Source organism: Orussus abietinus, unplaced genomic scaffold (assembly GCF_000612105.2).
Source record: "Orussus abietinus isolate OABI.00-Male unplaced genomic scaffold, Oabi_2.0 scaffold241, whole genome shotgun sequence".
In the NCBI taxonomy this organism is placed as follows: Eukaryota; Metazoa; Arthropoda; class Insecta; order Hymenoptera; family Orussidae; genus Orussus; species Orussus abietinus.
The window spans coordinates 115,318-140,617 of NW_019394392.1; the positions used below are offsets into that span (position 1 = coordinate 115,318).

At 45.4% G+C, this 25,300-nt stretch overlaps 4 protein-coding genes across 6 annotated transcripts in view; 1 reads left to right on the forward strand and 3 right to left on the reverse strand.

Moving 5' to 3' along the window:
* Window positions 1-10,301, forward strand: part of LOC105703114 (ras-GEF domain-containing family member 1B) — a 115,897-nt gene extending 105,596 nt beyond the window's left edge. The window contains exons 6-12 of the mRNA XM_012431231.2: window positions 2,264-2,380; window positions 2,471-2,584; window positions 3,017-3,160; window positions 5,562-5,764; window positions 6,589-6,740; window positions 6,857-6,929; window positions 7,035-10,301. Of these exons, the coding sequence (XP_012286654.2) occupies window positions 2,264-2,380; window positions 2,471-2,584; window positions 3,017-3,160; window positions 5,562-5,764; window positions 6,589-6,740; window positions 6,857-6,929; window positions 7,035-7,056 (825 nt within the window). The 3' untranslated portion in view covers window positions 7,057-10,301. The remainder of the gene's footprint in view (window positions 1-2,263; window positions 2,381-2,470; window positions 2,585-3,016; window positions 3,161-5,561; window positions 5,765-6,588; window positions 6,741-6,856; window positions 6,930-7,034) is intronic.
* A 143-nt stretch (window positions 10,302-10,444) lies between these two features.
* LOC105703113 lies at window positions 10,445-20,762 on the reverse strand. 2 transcript variants are annotated; one of them, XM_012431229.1, is made up of 26 exons: window positions 20,405-20,762; window positions 19,816-20,250; window positions 19,347-19,700; window positions 19,078-19,249; window positions 17,267-18,985; window positions 16,845-17,009; window positions 16,117-16,773; window positions 15,786-15,877; window positions 15,558-15,706; window positions 15,374-15,484; window positions 14,945-15,289; window positions 14,655-14,869; window positions 14,474-14,586; window positions 14,254-14,398; window positions 14,083-14,183; window positions 13,841-14,016; window positions 13,422-13,708; window positions 13,137-13,344; window positions 12,887-13,070; window positions 12,596-12,808; window positions 12,405-12,530; window positions 11,967-12,125; window positions 11,695-11,844; window positions 11,211-11,442; window positions 10,938-11,117; window positions 10,445-10,860 (listed from the first exon to the last, which is right to left on the reverse strand). In XM_012431229.1, the coding sequence occupies exons 1-26, from the start codon at window positions 20,708-20,710 to the stop codon at window positions 10,724-10,726; spliced, it is 7,131 nt and encodes a 2,376-aa protein (XP_012286652.1). In that variant the 5' UTR covers window positions 20,711-20,762; the 3' UTR covers window positions 10,445-10,723. The 2 variants fall into 2 exon arrangements, with proteins under 2 accessions (XP_012286652.1, XP_012286653.1); XM_012431230.1 differs by lacking the exons at window positions 16,117-16,773; window positions 16,845-17,009.
* A 129-nt stretch (window positions 20,763-20,891) lies between these two features.
* LOC105703116 lies at window positions 20,892-21,890 on the reverse strand. The gene is made up of 3 exons (XM_012431237.2): window positions 21,731-21,890; window positions 21,314-21,549; window positions 20,892-21,111 (listed from the first exon to the last, which is right to left on the reverse strand). The coding sequence occupies exons 1-2, from the start codon at window positions 21,818-21,820 to the stop codon at window positions 21,379-21,381; spliced, it is 261 nt and encodes an 86-aa protein (XP_012286660.1). The 5' UTR covers window positions 21,821-21,890; the 3' UTR covers window positions 20,892-21,111; window positions 21,314-21,378.
* Window positions 21,891-22,016: 126 nt separating this feature from the next.
* On the reverse strand, window positions 22,017-24,269 carry LOC105703115 (mitochondrial inner membrane protein COX18). Of its 2 annotated transcripts, XM_012431236.1 has the most exons (7): window positions 23,430-24,269; window positions 23,213-23,350; window positions 22,990-23,137; window positions 22,783-22,907; window positions 22,613-22,723; window positions 22,326-22,529; window positions 22,017-22,100 (listed from the first exon to the last, which is right to left on the reverse strand). In XM_012431236.1, exons 1-6 carry the CDS (start codon window positions 24,063-24,065, stop codon window positions 22,347-22,349), a joined length of 1,341 nt encoding a protein of 446 aa, XP_012286659.1. In that variant the 5' UTR covers window positions 24,066-24,269; the 3' UTR covers window positions 22,017-22,100; window positions 22,326-22,346. The 2 variants fall into 2 exon arrangements, with proteins under 2 accessions (XP_012286659.1, XP_012286658.1); XM_012431235.1 differs by lacking the exon at window positions 22,017-22,100 and having other exon boundaries at window positions 22,203-22,529.
* Between the last annotated feature and the right edge of the window lie 1,031 nt (window positions 24,270-25,300).

Consider the following 25,300-nt stretch of genomic DNA (forward strand, 5'->3'; position numbering starts at 1 on the left):
TTTTTCTAGACTCCCCTGCCACCCGAAATTGGTTTCAAATTTAGATCTCCTCGATTTTAGATAATTAAAAACTTTTTATTGGGTTCCTTTTTATCTTCCTATCGGGGAAGAGAGTCTTCTAGGAGGTCGGGCGAAGCCGGAAAATCGGAGGTGAAAGGTTTCCAACGTTCTTAGCGAGGAGATTCTCGGGACCTCCTTCCTTTATCGCTGAGAAGATCGTCCCCTTCTTCCGCTTTGTGCTCGGATTGATCGCAGGGGGAGTTTCCTCCTCGTCGCCCTGAAGAGACGCGAATTCGGTATCGCAATTTTCTTGGGACGAGCCGCAATTGCGGGCAATTTCCATATCCTTCGTAACACTTCAATGGCTAAATGATAATTACGCCGGCTCGTCCGACAATTACCTCCGACGAAGGGACGCCGATGAACTTGACAAATTGCCGGGTCCCACGCACTCCTCTCGTTAGGAACCCCCTGCTCGGTCTGCGAGGATTGCGATTGGATATACTCCTTGTTAATAATTTTCCGTCTATTCCGGGATATTTAAACACTATTGCTCTCCAAAGACTCCATTTAAAAATCCTCCACCACTTCTGCCTCCCTCGAATTAGATAGACCAAATTCAACGACCTCTTTCCGTGAATTCTTTCTTACAATACTAACGTGGTACCATTTTGTCGGAGATTTTCGAGAGCGAATGTGGGACACGTCAGGTCGGCGGAAGCAATTTTTGAAAAATTCCCTCCAAGTTTCTCTGGAAAGTTGTCCGGTGCACTCGACTTGCAGCCCCTTCCGGATCTCCTCCGGACCCTGAAACGATTCTTATTATCATCCTTATCGGCATTCACGGGTCGAAGGGTATTTTGGATATTTTGTCGAAATTGCTGACGACGTCCAAAGCACGATTCCGAAAGCTCTCCCAATTTCACCAAGGTGTTCCGGCATTGTCGCAAGAAGGGACGGCGCTTTCTCAAGATAACCCGAGAAGCTTTCAACTGTCGAGCCTGTTTCCGCTCGCGGAGGCTTTAATCTTCCATGCTCGTGGTTTCCGTGGGTTAGGTTAGGTTTAAGAGGTCTTCCGGGGCACGATTTGAAAGTGGAGAGGAGGTCTGGCGCATTATGCAAGGACTTCGAGTCCCGCGGTCCAAAAAGGCTCCTCTAGGTCCTTTGACTGTAACACCTGGAACCAAAAATTAATCCTTGCTTACGATGTGAAATAATCAGTTATCGAGACTGGAACCTTGACATTAAAAATATACACCTTCACAATTAATGCAACAGAACATTTCTATCGTTTCCGGGAGAGCAGGTCAAGCGATCCTCTTTATTCCGGCCGATTGCCGGGGTGAAAAATGCAAGATTCATTTTTAATGGCGAAAGTGCGCCCGGGATAGGGATGGAAAAAAAGGGGAATCGTCGTCAACACACGGGAAGAAAATTATTGCGCCACCGCCGGACGTAAATCGAAGTTAATGGCAGCTCGGAACCGAGCGCTACGGTAATTTCGGAACACGGTGCCGTACTTCGAAGTCGTTCGTTTGCGTTCGAACATAAACTTCCACGAGCTGTTGGACTCCCGGGGATTCCGGTAATTCCGATCGGAAATGTCGGGCCGCGGGATTTTTTGCCGATCGGTCCGCGGAATTAATGATGAAACTGTAAAATCTCTCCGGCGAGCGAGAACTCCCGAGGGAGAGACGAGCTCCAGATGTACCCCGTCACTCGGGATCCCCTGCGCTTCGCATAAAGTGGATTCTCGGTTATAGGGAATAAAGATGACAGATTCCTCCTTATACGAGGGAATAAAGATCGAAGATCAAAGATATACCCGGCGTTATTCGAGAAAATCGGAAATCTCTTTCCCGAGGCGGTCCTTTCGCGGACACTTTCTCTCCCCCGGCCTCCACCTCTCGATCGTTTCAGGGGGAGTTTCTTCCAAGGAGAACTTCCTCGCGAAAGACCGTCTCCAGACTGTAGCTCCGCAATAAACGCGATAATTAAATTAGAGAGTTTTTAATTAAATCACGGAGATACTCGACCGACACCAAAATTCCGCTCGTTACGGGAATTAATGGCGGAGAGAGAGCTCGATCACTTCTGGGGAGTTGCAACCCCGTTGTGGCCGCAGCATCCGAGAGTCCCCAAGCTGGCGACGCACTTTAAATGGAAATAAGAGACCTCCTCGGAGAACCGTCCTCCAGGGACCTCCCTCGCCTTTTTCGCGGCTATTATTCGATTCTTGACGAGTTGTCTTCCGGGTTTCCAGGTGGACGTGACGGAATTGTGTCCCTCGGCCACGGTGCTGGCTCAGCAGTTGACCCACGTCGAGCTCGAGAGGCTCTCCTACATCGGCCCCGAAGAGTTTGTCCAGGCCTTCGCCAAGGTGAGTTTCGAAATCTCCATAGATTTTCCTCTCACCCTGTGTTTCCGGATTCACCGTCGGTTTCAAAACGTGCTTTGGCATTTTCCTCAGGAGTCGCCGCACCTGGAGACCTCCTTCAAGGACATGAAGAAGACCAGGAACCTCGAGTCTTATGTCCAGTGGTTCAACCGCCTGAGCTACTTCGTCGCCACCGAGGTCTGCAAGGTAATGAATTCTTCACTTCTCGAACCTCCTCTTCCTGTCTCATTTCCCTGGACCCCTTTCTCGCTCCCTCCCTCGGCATCCAAGTATCGACGGATCCGCATTTATTCCCCGCTTTTTCGAATTAATTTTCCTCGAGTCGGTCCTCGAGGAGTCCCGCAGGAAGCTCTGCAGCCTCCGGATTATGAGTATCTCTTGAGCCAAGTCAGACGGAACGGAACGAACTCCAGCTATCTCGAAGGTAATCCCTCGGGATCATCCCCTGGAGCCGCACCTCCTAGACCCGGTTTGTACACCCAGGAGTGAAGATATCACTCGGAATCGCCCCTCCATGGAAGAAACGCGCGCCATTAAATAAAGAAAAATAAATAATCGGATATTCCAACTTCCCAGCAAATTGCATACCATTAATTCCACGGCTCCTCTTTGTTGCAGCACGCGAAGAAGAAGCAAAGGGTTCGCGTGGTGGAGTACTGGATAGAGACGGCCAGGGAGTGCTTCAACATCGGGAACTTTAATTCCCTCATGGCCATCATAGCTGGTCTGAACATGTCGCCGATATCCCGGCTGAAGAAGACGGTAAGTCGGTGATAACGAGTTTATAAGTCTACGATGTATAATAATTTTCGGAAAACCTCTATACCAAGTAACGTCTCCGGTGCATGGCTTTTGAATGCACTAGGCGGATTTCCCTCGGCTCGTGCTGGATATAATGTAGGGGTTAATTTCTATCTGCATGGCATTTCTGAGGGTGCCGATGGAAAAGCATCAGGAAATATGGTTTCCGGTGCGTTTCCCCGAGTCGTGTCCACGCACATACAGCTGGGTTAATTGAATTTTTCCATGGCAATTCCGACAGGCCGCACCAAACCGAATGAAATGTAGGTCGCGATCCAGGTTAATTAAAAAGTTTAAAGTTAACTGGCGTCGTCGCGAATTAGCTAATTACAACGCCTCCTCTCGCTCGTTCCCTCCTTCAGCCCGACTCTTCCACCCTCCGTCCTCCATCCTCCGCCGCCCCCTGGCTCGCTCGCAAGGTAAAAGCATATAAACCACTCGCAGCGATACAAGCCTCAAATTTCTGGATTTTCCGCGAGGGAGTTCCACTTCCTCCTCGGTGTCGGAATGCGCCGCTTCGCAGGAATCCAGGAGACAATCTACGTGCTTCGGACGTCGAAATGTAGAGACCGAGCGACAAATCGAAGCGATTTCTACCCAAGAAGAAGTGATAAAATCCGGGGCAAATGACGCGACGAGAAGCGATCTAACACGTCCTGGATGGAGTTTTTGTTTCCTGCTTTTTTCTTTAACATCAAAGCTATCCCAAACTCAATTTCGAGGTGTCGCTCAAATGGATCGGCAAGAGAAGTCGCTCTAAGAGTTCTATTTTATTTCCACGCGTCGTTATATTTATTTATTTATTTATTAGAAGCGTTAAATGGCTTCTTATATACCGGGGGGGGATTTTCGGGTTAGGAATTGGCGGGGCCATTCCATGCGGACATTTCATATGGGCTGACAGACTGGCAGCAGGGTAGCGCCATTCACGGTTCATCCGGTCTGCTTCGCTGATTTATAGAGGTGCGCGAAATAATTTCGGAAATTCGTCCGGGCCCATGGAGCCCTAGGGAGAGTCGGCCAGTACCCCGTAATTCTCGTTAATGAAAATCCACCACCGACCAATGGCTCACGCGTCTCTTCCGGTGGAGGCGCGGGGTGGCAGAGCGAGAGAAAAGGTTCAACGTGACGCGGTAATTCCCATAACTCGGAAAATAGAAGAAACCAGGGTGTTTTCCCTAGGACACTCCGGGAATGAGGGAGATAATTCCTGGCCTTAATAACGAAAGAGAAGAGATCCTCTCTGGGCGTGCTGCAAGGGAAAACGGAGGGGCGCCATCAGTTCTAAAGAAACTCCGCCAAAAAGGAGGCCCCAGGATCGCTCCAGCCAATTGGATCGATCCCCGTGCGAGCCCGAAAGGTTTCTTCTTCCTTTCATTAAGCTTTATGGCCTCTGGAAGCATGCCATGGCTCTTGATCGGGCTTAATTCACTGCAGGAATCCCTTGCGCGCGAAACGCGCGTCCCTCTCCCCATAGACTCGACCCCGAAGAGCTAATCATCTTCGGCCTTGCCCTAATCAAAGACTCACGTATCCAAGGCGCCGTTTTATTCCCTCATTTTCCTCGGCGTGAAAAAAAGAAGGAAATAAAATTGCATCCAGAAGATTAGCCAACTGCAACATCGATAGACCCCTCGGATAGAAAATTGGTGTAGTGTCCGAAAATAGGGGGAAAACGGAAAGAGTAATCGTCAGTTCCACGCGCGGAATCGAGTCTCTCGCAAAGCGCACCAGACGGAATTAATTCAGTATTTGGTCGCACGCGAGTTTCGCGTTGCGACGGAGTACCTGGGAGTTAATTTAATTACTGAATTCACACCTCGTAAGCGTTGTGTATCCGTGTTTGCGCTCACTCCCCGGGAAATTTCCGGAAATCCTCGCGGATTCGTTAACGCCACGCCGGCCCCACTTTTCTCGACACCCGAACCTCCCCTGCAAAGGCGTGTCCCCGCGCTGGCTCGTCATTTTTGTCCCCCGAATATTTCACGAATAAGCAGATAATTTCAGAAATGCATTGTTAGATCCCTCGGTCCTTTATCTCGGTGCAACGATTCGAGCTGATCGACGAGATTCCATCGCACGGTCGGACGAGCACGATGCTCCCATTTTCCGTCGTGGACACGTTTCCGTTTCTTCTATCTCTTTGGCTCCCTCGGGAACGAGAAGCAGGATCGGTGCCGACCCGAAGGATCCGGTCGATGTCAACCTGTCGATGTCGTTCAGGACCTCCGGACTGGACCTAGAAGTTGCAGCGTTCCTGGATCCCAAGGATACCCTGAATAGCGCAGTCACGTGCAGCTTACAGGTGCAGCTAGAAGTAGAAAAATGACTTTGACAAATGTGCCCGTTCACTTTGTTGCAGTGGTCGAAGGTCCAGTCGGCCAAGTTCTCCATTCTGGAGCACCAGATGGACCCCAGCAGCAACTTTAGCAGCTACAGAAGTACCTTGAAGGCTGCTATGTGGCGTAGCGCTGGCGCTACGGACGAGAGACAGCGAATTGTCGTGCCCTTCTTCAGCCTCCTCGTCAAGGACCTCTACTTCCTCAACGAGGGCTGCAGCAACAAGTGAGTCCACCTTTCATCTCATTTTTATCTTTCCCACACTTTATCCGCTGACTTCACGCACCCCTAAATCGAGTTTCAGGTGTATCTCCGGTGCTTGAAGAACATCCTAAAGAGCTTCCTGAAGAGCATCCTGAAATGCACATCTCGGATTAAATATAGATAAAACGCGGTAGAATCGGGTATAAATGTAATTAAATCCTGCACGGATAGCTCCATATTGTTTGGTTGTTTACCTTGAAGAGCTCTCCCTGGCCATGTACCGGCTTTTATTACGAGAGTGTCCGCGATAACTCTCAGCCCGTTTCCGCGAGTACGTCGTCAACTTATTAAACTTGTAATGGCAAAAGTTGCACCGATACAGGTGCTGTCAGGCCGGGAGAATGCGATCTTCCAGGAAAGGAAGCGCATACCCGGGATGAAGGCTCCAGTTAATTACAACCTGCCCCCGATTTTACCGATAGCTCGGATTTTCCCCATTTTTTCAGGAAAATATCGAGCAAAAATCTCGATCACCTGGAGAATATTCTATCCGCCGATGAGCGAATGCGTCACCGATTTCCCAGGGAACTTTCCCGGAGTTCCCGGAAATTGGCCAAGTTTCCCCCCCAGGTCCATGTAATAACTCGTGTAATTCCAGGACTTCTGGCATGTACATACACCCGTGCATGCATAGAGTCGGAATCAGCTTCCGAGCTTTTCCCCAGGAGTCAGTCGTCAGGAGTTTCGCGAGGAAGACTCGCATGAAGCAACTCCATCGAATAACGATGTGCACTTGAAATCGCACTTTTACGTGGAATGTCACACGATGCTCCTCTTCGTTTCAGACTGCCTAATGGACACATTAACTTCGAGAAGTTCTGGCAGCTTGCTAAACAGGTGACGGAGTTCATAGCTTGGAAACAGGTGGCTTGTCCTTTCGAGAAGAACCCGCGGGTCATCGCTTTCCTGCAGGCTAGTCCAGTCCTTACAGAAAATGGTAACTAAAAATAGAAAAATCCTACCCTACGTAAATTTCCCTAAAAATTAGCATTACATTAAATTAAATTAATTGCATAACATTAATCTCCATGAATTATTTCGTACCAATTCCAGCTCTTGCCCTCGCCTCCTTCGAGTGTGAGCCACCGGATAACAATCCCGAGAAGGAGCGTTATAAGGCCTTAAAGTAAGTACTGGTGAACGATTTTGAGGATCTCTCCGGGGACTTAAAGAAATGGAAAGGAAAATGAAAGAACGAAGGAATATACTATTTTCGCGCACTTCCTCGTAGATCCGAGTTGAACGCCCAGTGAAAAGAAGCCTCGACGCGGAACTATGACGAGTGGGAAAGGTACTGATATACATATATAGATAGGTATATAGTCACGGAAGGAAAACACGTACGTATTATTAAAAAGGATTAGCCGTAATTTCTAATCTAAATCGGCGCCGTCGGGACGAAACGAGTATCCGATACGACGCCACTCGCTGCGAGAAAGATACAAAACGCGCGAACAAAGTATTACGAGGTATTACGTAGTGATTTGCTTCGCGATTACTCGCGATGGGGATGTCATCGAGCCCGGGACACGTGTAAAAGAAATCCCATAGCTGTCCATCAGTTTTCTCTCGAATTGCAGGCTCCATTTAACGTTAAAAAATACTAAAACTTCCCTTCACACGACCGAATCGCACATCGGCATTCGTGAGATTCTCTCTCGAGTATCGCGCAGCATTAAGGGGATGTGAAAGTGGCATCCGAGATGTCGATCCTTCGTTAAACTTCTCTCAGAAGTGTACATACCGAATAATTTCAAACATTACAACGTGAATATGGAAGCTATAAGGAAGGTCTCTACACCCGTGAAATTTAATTTTGCATTAAAAAAAAAATTTTAAATGTGAACAGATTTTTTGAAAATTGAAATTTCATGGACGTAGAGACTTTTGCTGTAGGCTTAATATTTACGTTGTAAGTTTTGAAACGATTCGGTACGCCCTGTTTGGAGAAAAGTTTCGTGAAGGGGACCTCTTTGACGCCACTTTCGTGTCACCTTAAGAATAGTTCCTAAGCCTTACGTTTCCGCGTGTAGAAACGCTCCGGGTAAATTTTTTCCAGGCACAGCTCCTAAGTCGCGGCAATTCTTCGGCAAATATATCCTCGAATCGAGTCGCCCTGAGCATTTCCTCACGTATTCCACCTGTAAATAGCCCTTTTGATATACGCTAACGACCTAGGTGTGAGTAGGCTCGTTCCTGTAGATCTAAGTTCGACCTAAGAGATTAAGTTAACCAGACCGAAGGTACTTAAACGGCGTCTTTTTGAGTTCCCCTTCAATTCCGCGTCACGTTCACTAGAGGCGACTGCCTAGATTTCATCGAAGACCGAGACCTCGGGTCCAGATTCCGCATCAAGGGATGCTGAAGAGTCCTCCGAGGCGCGGCTGAGCTTTTCATTACTCGATCAATTCTGAAAGTATAGGGACCAAGGGTTCGTTTCTCCTGGATTAATGGTAGACGCCAAAGGTGGCCGAGGCGCTCTTCAGGGTCGTTACAGCATTAAAAATGGATTCTATGCAATGCCGAAGTCGCCCTGGCAAATAGGGACGAGCAAAATTGGTCCTGATCCTATGTGGTCCAATTTTGGTCCTTTTGCAGGGCCAAGACCAAGACCGCAAGATCGACACCTGCGTTGCTCGCCGGAAAATCCCCTCGTCGGGCAGTTATTCGGAATTTTCCGGGAATTCGGAGCATTTTCCTTTCGAGTGCATCGATAATTCCCCGATTCCAAATTTCTGGAAAAACGAACGTCACGAGGCTCACATCGGAAAGGTCCCTCGCGCGGGTCAGGGCGCGAAAGAAAGTAATCAATCGTCTCGTCGAAAGTGTCGATACGAGACGTAGGTATTTCCCGTGAGATATGTCGAAGCTTATTCGATCTCTCGATAGCGTGATTAATTGCTCGCTTCGCGTATATTTACTCGATATGAAAGCACAGTTTGACTGGCACGTCGCCCGGGATATTCTCATGTAGACCGTAAAGAAGTCGCACCCACCAACGAAGGTCGCGTTGATAGAAAGAAAAATTCGTACTATTAGGATATATCGTATCGCATCGCACCGTCAATATTCACCGACGTATATTAATCGCGAGTCCTTATCCTCCCTTGATTTCCGACGACGACCCCTCGAGATGCGTCCTCAGGGGTAACTCGTCCTTAGCGTTTCTTTCGGAATCGTTTCGAGCAGCGTTTCGACTTTGCAGTCCGAGAAAGACACATATACACCGGAATAAGAAATTCGTTCAACTCTTCAGGATCCTTATATCACGTCGTGGATTAATCATTGTCTAAACCTCCGGCATCTAGTCTAACGAAGAGGATAATTGCCTCTCGAAATGTAACACTCGCGGGAGTTGGTCCTCGCGTTCTCGATTTTCTAACCACTTTTTATATAGTCTTCCTGTTTGTAGAGGTATACGTGCTTTTCCGAGGATCTTGCAGATTCGTACCCGGAGTTTATATACATAGTTATATAACAATTAACGGGTCGAGGAGTTGAGCGTAATTTCCCAGGCGTTCGCTGCGAGGCCGTCCGAATTTTCGTTTCGCAAATCCTGCCTAGACCGAGTGCAGTCCCGCGGATTATCATCAACTGTACATACGAAAGTCGTGTATATAATAATATATACCTTGTACGTTCTACCATGTAAGCGTAGATGTAAACTGTAATCGAATTTAGACCTCGGCGCTCGTTAAGCGAACCACTTTGGCGAGTCGCTGAGATCGACCTGGGATCCGGCGCAGCCTAATTCGGCGATGAAAGTTAGCCTAAACTTGAGGTTCGGAGACTTCGCGAAAGCGAGAACGATCGACTCGATTCTTGCTGGTTTTCTAGTCACTAGCGGTTAGTTTCCGGATTTATTACGAGTTTCGTTCCCTCTCGAAGAGAGTCGAGCACCGGCCAGGTGTAAAAGGGAGCGGCCAAAGTGCTCGACTTTCTTGGCGACTGCAAGAGAGAGCCTTCGCGCGTAAATTAATTGAGTGTGAATTAAATAAGTTAGGTACTCTACATTTAATTTCCGTACTACGTGGGTACGTACTTTGCTCGACATTCCCAAGAACCGAAGCCAAGCGACGTGGCGCCTTAAGAAAGACAAAAAAGAAACAGGGACCCCGACCTGGCCCAACGAAGGGCGAATAATCTACGTCCCGAGATTTATCTTAAAGCGACTCACTTAATTCTACGATTTGAAGATCACTTTCTCTACCCGCACTCGCGGCATATCCCGTCGACTCTGCTTTGCCAATAGGACAAGTTAAAGTACCGTCACGCACCTTTGGGACGTTTTTTATCAAAGGAGTCTCCACCTCCTGAAGTCGAGGCCCGACCTCGAGGGAGAGGAAATTCATTCCTACGTTGTGCACCGTCGATGTAGGTCAAGTTTTTACCGTCACACGTGTACTCGTCGGATGAAAATCGAAAACTGCGCAATTCGGAGTAAACGCTTAAAGACCCACTACAAAGTAGATCGAGGGCTCGGCGATTCCATTCGCGTTGAGGTCTGGCCGACGTGGAACCGCCGAATCAGCTCGATCGGTCGCTCGTACAACGACACGATGTTAAACCCCGTCTAAGCTGTCCTCCGTGGATCCGGTTTGACCCTGCGTTGCTTGCTTATTTGTAAATAATACGTCTCCGTTTACGTTTCGACTTTGATATTATTCCAATCGGACTCTTGTTGGGACTATTTGTACATATACCTACTATAGGCTCGATAACGTAACGCAACAACGGCAACAGGAAGAACAACAATTACAATTATGTAGAAACGATGATGTCTTACGAAATAAAGTGCAGATTAACAATTGCGTCCGCCATCTTGTCACACCCCAGACCCGTGCGTCGAAATTTCGTAGAAATTTCGACAAAGACCCTTCCCTTGGTTCCTGGGATAAATATCATAAACGCTAATCGCTGTTATCTACCGCTTAGAGATTCCTTGATTTTTTGGTCAATCCATCGACGATAGTAGGCAACTTTGACGTAGACCCCGGGTTTGTTGGCACTGCCACAGTGCTGACCCCAACTGGTCACTCCAAACAAGGTAAACGCACCTGCAAATATTTGAAAGTCGGAAGGGTCGCTTAAAATATTTTCATTAAGGGTAGATCGAGTAATTAAGTAGGCTTGCCATTGTGAGGACAGGCTAAGGGACCTCCGGAATCCCCGTCACATGTGTCGACACCCTCGTCTAAGTACCCGGCACATACCATGCCGTCGCTTATGGCGCCTTCCCCGTAAACGTAACTAGCTCGACAGATCGATCGATCCAACAAAGGCACCCAGCCATACCTCAAATCTCGGGATTGAGCTGAAATGTTTGCCCGAAACGTCAGGGGTGATCTATGTGTAATCTGCGTATAATCTATATAGAATGGGGCCGAGTAGATCCTCGCATTCTCACCGGACTTGCCAGTCTCCACGCTGCCCCATCCGCTGATGGTGCAGTTCAATCCATCTGGATACTCGGCATTCTCCGAAGGCAAACAGATTGGCATGACATTCCTTCCCAAAGGAATTCCTCGACCCTTCAGCAACACCAGAGCAATGTCGTTGTTCATTCTCTGGCCTTTGCGGAATTCTTCGTGGATGTAGTAGTCCTCGATATTGGCCTCCACTTCGGTTCCCTCGTCGACCTGCGATTCATTAGTCCACCCATTAATTTCCGATCGTTCACCCAACGGAAATCGCGTACACGTTTCGGGTCTGTACGTTTCTTTGGAATTCTCTCTCGCATTCATATAAATGGAATTTTTGAAAACAAATTTCTCCAGCGCGTTCGCCATGAAAATTAAAGGGTCGCTTGAAGTCCTGGCTTCCGGTAACATGATTGAGTTTGGATTTATTAATAGTCGACGAGGTAGTCTTCTAATCGCAAGGACACTCACCTCGGTGTTGTGGTCTCCTGCGCGTACAAAATATGTACCTTTGTTGTACCCTTCCAGACAATGAGCAGCGGTAAGAACATGAAGAGGAGATAACACCACGGCTCCACACCAATGACTCGACCTGCTGTGTCCCCGGATTCGGATACTAGCCTGTTGTAAAAAGGGAATAAAAATTCATTCGATATGTAGATATCCAGGCTCTTCCGAAGCCGATTTGCGCAAGCAGCCGCTCGAGACCCTCCACCTCTTAAAATTTCATTTTTCAGTTTTACCTGCCAGGGATACGCTCCTCTGGGTGCAATGGAACCTCTGACCACCCTGGCCAACATCTCGTCGTCCTCGCTGAAGTCCTCTTCCCGTTTCCCACAATCCGAGGGCAACAAATCGTTGATGTCGACTTCTTTAACTTCCGGTACCCCTTCTCCGAACAGCTATCCGACAGGGAATGTGAACAGGTTACCATTAAACTATCCTGCGACATTTGTCCTCGAAACTTGGTCAGATCATCAGGATTCTTAATAATAACCGATCCGTTTCGATCGTTTAGGATGAAGGGTAAAAATAAGAGTGCTCGATGAATCTCCTGGCTTCGCTTTATTATTGGCCGCCACCGCGTGATTTGGATATTTACATTCGAAAGTGCAAAAAATAGAGAGCTTCCGAGCGAGACGTAAGTACACCCCGGTACGTTAAACTTTTTCTCGATTTACCTTGGAAACCGTAATATCACCGGGACTGCATATCACCCCTGCATCCTCCTCGTGGTCGCAATTGTGCAACCCCCAATGGTTGTGTTCGCAGCGATACAATTGCGTTTCGTTCCCATAACAGAAGACCTAAGGGAAAATTCATTTCTGACCAGAGTTCACGGAATCAAAACGTTCCCTCGAATCGACAGTACCTCGTCCAGCCAAATGGGTCCTTCTCCAGGGCCGAAAACACCATTTTTCTTAGCAATTGCAACCCCTCCATATCCTAAAGATCTGCAAATCACAGTGGCCGTGGCATTCGAGAAATCGTCATCGCACACCGTGCCCCAAACACCATGGTGTCTTACTTCCACTCTTCCTTCCATGGGACTACTACCATTGGCTAATCTTAATTGGAACGGTGCCTGGGTCGAGCAATTATTTTTTAATATTAACTACTAAGAATAAATGTCATTTATAAAAAAAGTTGACAGGGAGCATACGTCACAGTGAGCAGGACTTTCGTCCGAGCCATCAGGGCAGTCTTTAACCTCGTCACATATAAACGGTGTAGGAATGCAAGTCGGAGAGTCGTCACACTTCCAGTGACCCTCTTGACAGCTGTTGACAGCGGTCTTACAGACGATGCCTACCGCCTCCTCTGGCTGGCAATTGTGAACTCCCCAGCTAAAGAAATTAACGTCAATCGATATCACTTTCCATCTCCTTTCTTTTTTTTAAGGAAATACCGACCCGTCGAAGTCGCACTCTCGTAGCGAGGTCTCATTTCCTCGACACTTCAGCTGATCCACCAGGAATCGCGATGGTGGGTCCAAATTCCCGTAGAATCCTCCTAGTCTAACGCTTAATGCGCCCAGATTGAATCCAAGCTCCTTGCAGATGACATCTGCGTTGATCATCCCGAATCCGTCATCGCAGACCTGTCCCCAGTGACCCAGGACTGTATAAAAACGAAGTTCACCAGTAAAACAAAATCTACCCGGGAAGGATGTTTTTTTATCAAAATTCAGGACGTACTTTTAACTTCCACTCTGCCCTCATTAGTGTTATTCGACCCAGCCAATCTGACTGCATAATCGAGCTCGTCAACCGAGCAAATGTTCTCATCCGACCGGTCGTTGCAATCGTTTTTCCCGTCACACACCATGGTCCGATTAATGCATTTCTTGTTATCGCAGGTGAACATGTCGTCGCAGTTCAGGGTCCTCGAGATCATCTCAAAATAATCGTACTCGCTATCCGGGATCAGTGCTCCCGTAAGACCCACGTTACTGTCGCTCAGCAAGCACACGTTTCTTTTAGCACTGAAAAGTAGACGATTATTTCTGACAATCGTTTTAAATAATCCCTCGCCTTCTGAAACGAGCTCTGAAGACGAATCATCTTTCCGGCCATTTTCCAGGGTTACAATGAAAGTACTGGGTTTTACGACGTACTTGTGAACGAAAGACCGACAAGTGAAGTCTGCTTCCTTGCACCTAAGTGCACAGGTCTTTAGGGGCGTGTTCAGCCATTTCTCCACATCGTATCCCTCCAATTTATGCTTCCCAATTTTCTTGAATAAGCTCATGTGGGATACGCAGGCTTTCTCATCAGCGCCGTTCGTACAGTCCTGAAATTTTTCAATTTTCGACAAAGTACGTTTATGGGAGTATTATTTGTTCAGGAGGAATCCTACCTCTTCGCCATCGCAGACCCAAGGTGACGGTATGCACTCTCCTGGCAAGCATTCGAAGTGCTTGGGCTTGCAACTACCCGATGCAAGTGATTTCTTCGTGGCTAAAAAGAAATTTAAACCATGGAGGAAGTTAACCCCTTGAATGTGTCGTTACGTAAAGCTATTAAATACCTAATTTCCCGCAGGATGGAAGATCACAGGATTCCCGTTCAGTATGGGGACCAACGAAGCACCATGGCTTTGATTCTCTATTCGGGTTAGGATTCCTGCAGAAATTATGTCCTTTAAGCTTCTCTTTGGTTTCTCGTGAAATCACCTGAAAGCAGGAGAACATTTATCATCCAAGAATATAATTTAATTCTCTTCAAGTCGTTTAAATGATTCGACTAACGTTCATCAGGAACGAGTGGGCGATGCGATCGTCGTCCCAATAGAGACATTCTTTCCCCGAAGAGGAGATGTTGGCCTTCCCGGAATACTGGTTCCCCTTGCCGTAGACGCAGCCTGTATATTAATAAATCTCCAAAGTTCTTTCTATTACAAATAAAAAAGTAACACGATCCAGCAATTACCGATGTCGTCGTAAGGTCTCTCGCAGACGTACGAGTGTCCTTTAGTCGACGATGCGCAATCCTCGACGTCCCAGAAGAAATAGTCCGTATCGCAATCAGAGTCTGGACGATCGTGACACGGGAACTTCTTTTTCATCACGACACACACAGGACGTACTCCAACATGAGGTGGGATCACTTTGTCCTCCATCCACCCTGGCCACCACTTTATAAATCTTAAAAAAAAAAATCATTACATTATAATACAGGAACGTGACTTTTTGTCATCGACTATTGCTTTAAAATGTCACCTGAATTTCGCACGAGATGAATCTTCCCATAGCCAAAATATTCTGTTGAAAGTAGTAAAGCCCACCCCGGAAGTCATGATGGACTCCACCTCTGGATAACTTTGCACCAGCAACTCGGAGATGAAATTGTTCTCCTCCTGACTCGTAACATCCAAAAGCTGTGACTTCCTCTGAGCACAATAGTTCAATGCTTCGGCATGGTTTAAACCAGAGTTTTTATCCGCCAAATGGTAACACTGCCCTCCGTGAGGGATTTCATCTTTGCGACAAAGAGCTATCCTATTCGGCAGACACTGCACACCGATTGCATCCCTCTGGACCTGACACTCGTGGCCATGTGTAAATCTATAAAATTATTGACAACGCTGAAATTATTTACGATGTATCTTTTAAATACATCATTGATACATTTTTTCGGGAGACTCTTACCTGCAAGATTGGAAGTAGGTCTCATTGCCCAGACAATTGACTGTGTCTGCAGCGATCCAACTCGGTACACCCCATTGACCGTTTCTGCCTTGCCATGACATTTCGGCTCCCCTGTGAAAAATATGTATCGCTCCAATAAAATATGACCTTATAATAAATAATTCGTTATATTAAATAGATTTACCTATAGTATCCTAATTGCTTGCAGACAACATGGGCTTCCTTGAGAGACCATGAGTTTCTGGAGTCGCAAACGACGCCCCATCCTGGCTGGGCACCTTGAACTTCGACGTATCCATTCCTAGGACCGGAACCTCCTCTAAGCCTTATAAACTATATAGAATTTCAATTAAACATCCCCGAAATTTTATTTACTTTCCATAGATCATAGGAGAAGCTGCTATGTAATTACCTGCCCTGAAAGGGGTGTCACCGTTCCAGGTTTTTTCGGATGAGTCAAGGGCTGTACCGGTGGTACGTAGTAAACTGAGAAAGATGGTTCCACTAAACAAATAAGATATATAAAGCATTAATGTAAAATAAAATAACACACAAAGCATAAAAACTAGGCAAGGAACCTTTGCAGAGCTGGAGAATTTAAAGCGATGATCGGCAAGATATCAAAGCGATTGACTTTGTAGAGCGAACGAGAGAAGCATGCACATAATAAAAGTACTCAATAAACTTACCCACCGACTGACACCATGAAATAAAATAAAATCGTTCGCTTTCATCTTACTTACCCACCGGGGGTAGAAATTCTACATCAAGCAAGTCTTCGTTAATCTTCTTCTTACTGTTAATTGACATTATGACGGATGACTTTGTGGTCGTCTCCGTTCTATTCTGGAAGACCAATGTCGGTTTCCAGACCTCCTTGTCAACCATGACATCGACTTTATCGACATTCGAGTCAATATCGTCCGGAAAGTATATATTCGTATTTTCTTTGGAGTCTTTCCTACCTCGACGATCCGAATTATCATCGTATTCAATCGAAACGGATGGAAGGTATGGATCTGAAGTTATGTCAACATTTTTCGGATCTTGATTACCAGTGGCATTAAAATTAAAATCTCTCTCCGTAGTGGACCATCTACTACGATTAGTTTCTTCGACTTTGGGCATCGATCTCAAATCAATCAAACTGTAGTAGGGTGGAATAGTAGCGTTTTCTCTATCTGGTCCAGGGTATAATTTATCATATCCATCGGAATCTTCAGGCGCTTCATTTATAGGATTCGGCTTACTATTCTGGGGCTTGTAATTTCGAGTCTGAGAGTGTCCCTGATCGATTTTGATTTCTTTCGTGATGTAGTGTCCCTTTATTCCATTCGAATTTACGTATATACTGTCAGGAAATGTTATTCTTGAAGGATCAGGCGTCGAAGTTTTAGAGCCTGTAAAACGTGATCATAAAATATGTTCATAGAGTATCCCTTCTGTATAGAATTAATATTCCGTTCCATACCCGCTGGCATTTGTCCTTTCCCTTGCCCAAAGACATTCGTCTTCGACGTCCACTGATTTAATTTTACATCAAGATCTGAATTTTCGGCTCTCTGATCATGAACGTTCGTATGCGTCGCCCATTGATCGAATTTATCATCTGAAGGAGGAACACTAGGACCTGAAACTGAATTATTTCATTTTTATATTTGCTGCAGCCATGCATATCAATTCCTTTTCTCGTTCGATCTAACATGCGCCATAAATAATGCTATAAATAATTATCATGCCGAAACGTTTTTACAGGATTAATGACCAGTGAAGATGAAGCGTGATTTAGATAAAATTACCAGCGTGCTAATTTAAGCCATGCAGTTCGAGTCCGTTCACCGACCTGTTGCAAAATGAACAAGAAGGTCGTTTTACAAGGATAACCATTTTTACCTTGATTCCAGACTGACTGGTTCATAGGAGTCGGTTTAGGACCTTGATAACCACCTCCAACAGATGGATTAGGTTGATATTCAGGGTACGATTGATTAGGAGCTGGAGAACGGACACCAGACTCCACAGGATATCTTCCTGGCTGGCCAGGATGATGTGCATTCTGACTCGGCAGAGTAGGAGGTGGTCTACGACCCCCTTTAACAGGAGGTGCAGATGGACTTCCTTGTCCCTCAGGATACGGCCTTTGACTTCCCTGACCAGACGGATAAGGTTGCCAATTATGCGGACCAGTTCCCGAGGGTCTCGTAGGAAATGGTTGTTGCAGTTCTGGCCCGAAGCCGCCTTGGCCAGGAGAATAAGGTCTTTGACCATTTGGACCAGGTCTTCCTTGGTCAGGAGTGTAAGGTTGCTTATTATCTAGGCAAGGAATATTCTGACCAGGAATACAAGGTTGCAGGTTCAAGTCAGGTCGTCCTTGGCCTGTCCATGTGCTAGGAACGAATACTCCAGGTTGGCCAGGGTGAAGTTCCACCTGACTCCAGGGAGGTCTTTGCTGCTCACCTTGTGGACCTTGGCTATGACCATTGGTCCACCCTGGGCGGCCATGACCTCTCTGGCTAGAACTTGGGATCTGTCCTGGTTCATAAGTCCCACTCTGATAGATATTACCATCGGCACCAACATATGGATACTGGTGATAACCTGGATCTGTCTTACTTCTACCGTCTCTGTCAACCCCAACGTTTGGTCTACTGGGTACATTCGCAGGGTACCACGGATTTGGATTTTGAGAATTACCATCATTCCCTGGTCTGGTGTTATTATACTTCCTAGGATCCCATCTCCACGTTCCTATATTCTGGCCATAGAACGAGGGATGCGTTTGTTGATCAGTGGCGTTATCAGCAGGTTTACGATTATCGTGCGGATTCCACGGTTTTCCCCACTGACCTCCGTGATACGAATGAGGAAAGTTCGTGCCGTTTGCATGACTGCTTGAACCTTTTGTAAATGTACGATTAGTTTGATAGTAGGGGCGGTGGATGCTAGGGTGGTATTGCCCTGGCTTGGAGGTTTGATAGTCGTACGAGTTTGGTCCTTGCTCGCGAGGCCATTGGCCCGAATGTTGATTTTCGCCATTATATGGGCCATAATAATGCCGCGAGTTACTATCTGGTCCAGTTTGATTGTAGTACCATGGTTGGTTGTTTGTCCCCCCATTAAGCTGATATCCATGACCCCGGGGGTCGGGGTCAGCTGGATTATACTGTGCATAAACATGCTGACCATTTTGCTGGCCCCAATTAGGTCCATTATGCTGGCTTTGAACATTACCCTGCCATGACTGTTGAACACGATGTCCTGTGTTCTGAGTAGTGGGCCATTGACTACCAGCATTTCCTCCTTGAGAAATGGGCTTATTCTGCTGACCATTACATCCTTTTACCTTGTACGGCCAATCGCACGCTGTAGTGATAGGATTAAATACAGTTCCTGGGCCGCAGTCCATTATAAAAGTGCCTCCACGATTGCACTGGAGGAACTTTTTACAATCTCGAGGGTGCGGAAGTTGTCCGGTATGACCCGCTGGACAGGATATTTTTTCCTCGGATTTTTGGATCCTGTTCTGCCCAGATGACCATCCAGTATCCTTCTTGCTCCCGTAATCCTGATGCCCAGTCAATAGGGAAACCTCTTCGTCAGTCTTTAAGGCATCTGATTGGAAAAGATTAGGCATTAGTCACCGTAAATCCTCCACGCGGAAAATCGGACGGCTCTGCAATTTTATCAAAATTCCTCCTATCTACCTTCGCATCCCTGAACGTTGTTTGGCCAATCGCAAACGCTGATAGCAGGATTAAACACGGTCCCAGGTCCGCAGTCCATCACGAAAGTACCCCCGTTGGCGCACTGCAGGAACTTTGTGCAATCCGCAGGATGGGCCAGCAATCCTGTCACATGAGGCGGACATTTCGGCTCCTGCGTAATAAATCAGCAGAATGTGCAAGGACAATTAGTAGCAACCCAGATTCCCACTAATCGATGTTAGCTCGGAAAGACACGTCGTATTTCGTACCAACAAATTTGCGCTGCCCGGCTTCGAATGTGTTCCTTGCACGAGAGGTTCCCTCCTCCCCGTGGCATCCAAATTATCAGGGGCGGTAAAATCTGCCAATTCGCCCCCGTAACATTTAACTTTGTATGGAAAATCGCACTCTAGAGTATCAGGATTGAAAAGCGTTCCTGGGGCACAGGGTTGCACGAAGGCTCGTCCTGCCCAACAGTTAACGAAAAATTTGCAGTCAGGGGGGTAAACAAATTGCCCAGTTGCACTTTCATCAGGACACTGCACCCCCGAGGAGCTGTACTTCGCCACGATGGACTTGTGATCGGGTTTACTTATGGTCAGGATTTTCCCTTTCCGGGGTTTCTGAAATAAATAGAAAAAAAAATAGAGGAAAACATTGTTAAGCCTCCAAAAAATGTTACCACGTGATTTGGATAAATGGGAAATTAATTCATAATAAAACAATATATGTATATACCGTGCTATCCAGTGGGACATTTTCGTAGAGGTCGGGAATTATTTCCACGTTTAGGACTTTATCTCGACGACGCGATTTGTGGACATTGCAGTTTTCGGTGGGATTCGAGGGGTCGCATAAATTTTCTTCCGGGACTTCTTCCGGTATCCATGAACCTCCGTGATCCGTCTTCTGTTCAAGATCCTTTCTTTGCGAGAAATCGTCCTGAAAAGGAGGTTCGCTCCTCTGCGAATAGCTACTTTCCAGCCTTTTTGGCCACGTTTTTACCCCAGCATCCACGATCGCTGGTTCTCTCGGCCTGTCTTCGGGCAAATCCCATTTTGGAGAACGCGAGGGATCCTCTGGTGGCGGAGAATCTTCCCCAGTTAAATACCAAGGCAATATGGATTCACGACGCACCGGAGGTTTTGTCGTTCTTTCCGAGGGGACGTATATCTGAGCTCAAGAAATAATTTCAAGAAATGAAAGAGGGAATTTCAAGGTGTCAAACGTATTCTAAACTCTCGGTCGGCCCCGTTTCACTGAACACGTGAATCAGATCTGGACCATATTTATCTCTATCTCTACGTATACAATTGTTGCGACTTACCGCTAGTGTAAACTCGACAAGACACAAGGTCGCGAAGCTCCCTATCAGCCACATTTTGATTCCGCGTGACTTCAGTAAATAGTAGAAATAACTCTTTCCATGCGACACATTTCGGACACTTCGAGGGAGACGAAATTGTGGAACAACGTTTAGGTAAATATCTGTCGGAGGACCGCAACGACACTGGCCTGACAGTCGGCAAAGTACACGATGAAGAAGCTCGAGAAGGGTTATCTTCCAGGTCGAGTTCAAAGGTCGCCTCAAAGCCGCCGTTGCTCTTCCAAGTACAAATGCTCTATTCGTCATTGCAGGAAAGCGACCGACCGCCACTCGATCATGTAATTGCCTATTGCGCGAGTTACACGGAGTTCAAACTCAGTCGTGGTCAATAACGAGAGTGTACGAGGTCCTATAAAGCGCTAAATTGTTTTCTCAGCCGACATGATACTGCGGACTAAGATACTATAAACAAGTGGTACTTCATTCATTCGATGTAAATAATAATAATTTTAATTCAATAATATACAGCGCCGGAATTGTACAAATTTGTCATCTTTACTGTCTCGAGTCATCATACAACGTCGATGTATAATTAGTGGGAAGTCACGATCTGATCCATGATTACAAATCAAGATGAAACGTTATGTACATTGCATTCATTTTCCGGTCTTGCCCGCTTGCTGTTATCGTAGAGGAAAATCCCGTTTCTGAAAGGGAAATCATTTTAAACGGTTAACATTGCCAGGGCGGTAGATAATTACCTATTCGTGACATTTTATGATTTTAACGAAGCGGTACACAATTTAAATCAATTACTACGAGCAAATGAAAATCATGATTTATATGACTGATTTAAACCTAAGTACGCATTCATACGATTACAGTAATTAGAAATAATTATCTTCGTACATCTATTCTACCGTGATGCAGCTGGAAATATAATTTATACAGCCTGAATGATGCATAACAAATGATCATCCTCGATTTCCGCATCCTTGACGGCCCATCAATGGATAGTCACACGTGTTGATACTTGGATTGAACTCCGTTCCTGCACCGCAGCTTAGGATGAAACAACCACCGGCATCACATTGCATGTACTTGGAACAATCGCCGGGTACAGGCCTGACCTGAGGTGTGGGGGTCTGCAAAAGAATTATATCGAATCAACAATTTTTTTTAATCCAATTTAAGCGATACAGCAATAACACATCCGCTTCTGAAATCAAGTTTGCGTACTGGGGCTTTTATAGAAAATTTAATTTTATAAACTCAATGAAAAATCATAGAGAATGAATACTACTTCATGAGAAATTAATTACTTACAGCACACGATGATCCAAAGAAGAGCGCCATGCAGAGAACGAGGCACAAGGTGGATATGTAAGACCACATTCGTCTATTAGCGATATACATGATGACTGCGATTGATTTTCTCTATTATGGATTGAGTCTTTATATACGCCACAGCGGACGGGGAAAATCTCGTATTTTTTAATCCCGGAATTGTAGTTTTAATTCTGTCTATGATGGTCGAGTTCTCAGAAACTCGTCTGACGTTGCTACGTGTCTTCCGTATTTATGATCCCAAGAGAGTCAAAGGTGCAAGTATTTTTTTTCGAAATTTAAAAATGCTCGCAGCACGATGCTCACTACTTATACTATATAGTTAGCGTGTTGTTATCGGAGAGTACTGCTGCAATGATGATGCAAGCACTTGATAGTAAAGTGAACATCATTTTTGAAACCGGTTGTCGAAGCAATCACACGTATGCGTAATAGACAATGACTTAAAGAATATTTGTTACGGCAAATTATATTATTTGAAACTCAAGTTCGATAAAGAAAATTTAACTTTTTGTACACAGCACAAATACTAGATGTAGTTACGATTTATTACTTGACTCAAATCATTTCGCACCTTAATCAACTTTCTATTTTATCAATCCAGGTGATTTGGCAAACCCAATCTTTTTTTCGCTTTCTCTTTCAAAAAGGTATAAGGATATTTGATTTCAGTATCCGTCTTGGGAATCCTGACGATCCTGCGAAATTTAGGTGTAGCCAGCAACAGGTGATAAGCAAGGCCGACTGTGCTATTGCTCAACCAGTAAAGTACTATGCCCTGAAATAAAAAATTAGTCAATCATATTTTAAACAGACATCCATTTAATGATAATATACATTTATAAATTAATTATTTCTCACCGATGGGAGATAACACGATATTATAAGAATTCCTCCACAAGCAACTCTGCAGCCGTACAAAACAAACTTCTGCAGGCGGGTAGGATCTTGAACTGCCATCATATGCATTACCTGTAAAATGAAACATTTAAAGTAGGCGTGTTTCTTTCTTAGTATATACAAAACATTACCTCAATCGCAGATAAATTCATAATAGTTAGAAGAACAGGAAGGATAAATGTTTGATCGGCAGCTGCCAAGTTTTGAATCCAACCGAAACCACCAGTGGTTAATTCTAAAAATGCTTGGCGAACACCTAAAATCCAATAAAAATAATGACTTCAGCGTGCCCGAATAAGTTTACATTTCCATTGAAACTAGTTATAATCACTACATACTCTCATTTCCTGGTGGATACAAGAAACATATATTTTTAATTGAAAAGAATACCATTAAAAGCATTGGTATCTGTACTAATGAAACTATGATAGTCTTCAAAGGATGACAGTTGTCTCTTACTACCAATTTGTTCCATTCTTCTGACATCTATAATACAAGATAATTAAAACAGCATATACTATAATTGTATTATAATGTTATGTAATTCATCATGTTACATACAGCAGTTCGAAACATAGCTTTCGCACGAAAATTGGACCATCCTTCTACGATGGCAGAAGATTTAGTCTTTTCTAATATCTTTCGTTGGATGTTCTCTATCTCGTGCCTTATATTCGCCAATCTTACCATGATGTGGTGCTAAGAGTAGATACGTGAATTAAATTATTTCTAATTATTAATTGATGTTATTATACAATATTTGGAATGTTTTCTTTACCTGATATATTTGCAATGGAAATATCATAAATGTCCTTAAAGTGACAGATGCGACAACGAAAGTTGTCCACCATGGTAATCCAGTAAATTCATGGAACGAGATTAGAGATCGTTGAGTAAACTCTACTGGCACACTTTCATACATTGATTTTAAGAACTTCTCAACAAAACCCAAGTCTGCCAAATTATTAAAGGCAGACTGATTTACCACTTGCTCTTTAATAGTAGAAAAATTTCTAATGGTACAATGACTTTTAACATTGCGATCTAAAGAGCATAACGCTGTGTTTGACTTGCGACACAATGGTGTAAAATGAATTTGATGATTTGAATGCTTTTTATAAAACACGCCTTTCAAGTTCTTTGCAGGATCGATAACTGTGTAATTCAACGTAGAATATTCATTATCTAAGCTTTTTGAAATAGAATTATCAATTCTGCTCCCAAAATATGAAGAATGCTTTGTACAATGTTTAAATGCATAGGTATATTTCGCTGCATTATAGCTCAGATTCCGATGGTAAAAAGAACCAAATTTTTGAATGGATAATTCAAGTCCTGCTCTAGAATTAAATATGTTAGGGCCATGTAATCCGCATCTCAGTATCTTTATGAACAATACACCTTGTTTACACATTTTCAATCGGAGACTTCGCTCAGCAAGGTTATGTGCTCAGATATTTGAAATAGTAATTATTAATGACACGTCAGAAAAACGGGACATTATCACGTCGTTAATGTACTAACAACTCAATTAATAATACATTCAGGTCAGAATACCCGGCATATCAGCTACTGGACAACATAACCTATTATTACGAACTCAAAATATACTAGCAGAGATGAGCAGAGATGAGTTGGGAGATTGCTTACGGGCAGGATCGTGCGATCGCATCCTGTGCTGCCCTCTGGTTTCGTACGTTAGCTTTCACCATTTTTTGCCCCCAAGGGCGGCGCAACGAATTTCTGATAGGAGCTCGCGCACTCGCGATGGCGGTACCATCTACCAGTCGCCATTGGCGACTTATCTACGCTTACCGATACTGCTCGCTTTTGATGGTAAGGGAAGAACACTCGTGACGCTCCATTTGACTTTATCTACTTATCTACTACTATTAAGTACATTGTTGCCTCGAAGTCGACATGATGCGGAGCTTTGGAGCACGCGTCGGTGTCGCGTACAGAACTCTCGTGCCGCGAAACTGTGTGAGTGCGATAGCTCCTAGAAATCTTCGCGCGTCCCAACCAGCCAAGCGCCAAGCTACGGGTCGAGACGTTGAGTATGTGTGCATTCGGCGCTACTCTCGACAAGTATGCGTGAGACTCGAAAACTGCGAAAAAACCTCCCGAGGCTTACTTAACTGCGGATATAAGCCGTGTCAATTCGCGCATGATTTTTACATTTCCCTACTAGCGTTATCGAGCGTTTTTAGGCGTTTCTAGAGCGTTTTTGAACGTCTTCGAATTTTTCGAGCGTTATCGACCATTATCAAGCGCTTTTCGACCGTTTTCCAGCGTTTTCGAGCGTTTCTCGATCACTTTCAGAGCGGTTTCGAGCGTTTTCGAACGTTTTAAGACCGTTTTTGAGCGCTACCGAGCATTTTCAACCGTTCTCAACTGTTTTTAGAGTGTTTTCGAACGTTTTCAGTGTTTTGGAGCGTTACCGAGAGCTCAATTTGAAGGTAAGAACCTTCCCCGTCGAGCTGCAAAAGTCGCAGTCGCGAAAAAAATTCCGCGGCGGCTGGGCGCCCCGGTAACCGGCGGCCAAATAAGTACTACCGAAATACGCTTAAAAACGCCCAGAAACGCCTAGGAACGCCAGAAAACGATTTCGAAGTTCAAAAACGCGTATCTCCTCTGAAAAAAATCGCA

What these genes read in the sequence shown, in the direction of transcription:
- LOC105703116 (XM_012431237.2), bottom strand. Translation starts at nt 21,820, where the DNA reads ATGTATATCGCTAATAGACGAATGTGGTCTTACATATCCACCTTGTGC. An exon ending in TCTTTGGATCATCGTGTGCT is followed by an intron (nt 21,550 to 21,730) that starts GTAAGTAATTAA and finishes ATTCTTTTGCAG; the next exon opens with ACCCCCACACCTCAGGTCAG.
- LOC105703113 (XM_012431229.1), bottom strand. Translation starts at nt 20,710, where the DNA reads ATGACGAATAGAGCATTTGTACTTGGAAGAGCAACGGCGGCTTTGAGG. An exon ending in TGTCGGTCTTTCGTTCACAA is followed by an intron (nt 13,709 to 13,840) that starts GTACGTCGTAAA and finishes TCTACTTTTCAG; the next exon opens with TGCTAAAAGAAACGTGTGCT. An exon ending in GACCCATTTGGCTGGACGAG is followed by an intron (nt 12,531 to 12,595) that starts GTACTGTCGATT and finishes ATTTTCCCTTAG; the next exon opens with GTCTTCTGTTATGGGAACGA.
- LOC105703115 (XM_012431236.1), bottom strand. Translation starts at nt 24,065, where the DNA reads ATGTGTAAACAAGGTGTATTGTTCATAAAGATACTGAGATGCGGATTA. An exon ending in GTATCCACCAGGAAATGAGA is followed by an intron (nt 22,908 to 22,989) that starts GTATGTAGTGAT and finishes ATTGGATTTTAG; the next exon opens with GTGTTCGCCAAGCATTTTTA. An exon ending in TGAATTTATCTGCGATTGAG is followed by an intron (nt 22,724 to 22,782) that starts GTAATGTTTTGT and finishes TTCATTTTACAG; the next exon opens with GTAATGCATATGATGGCAGT.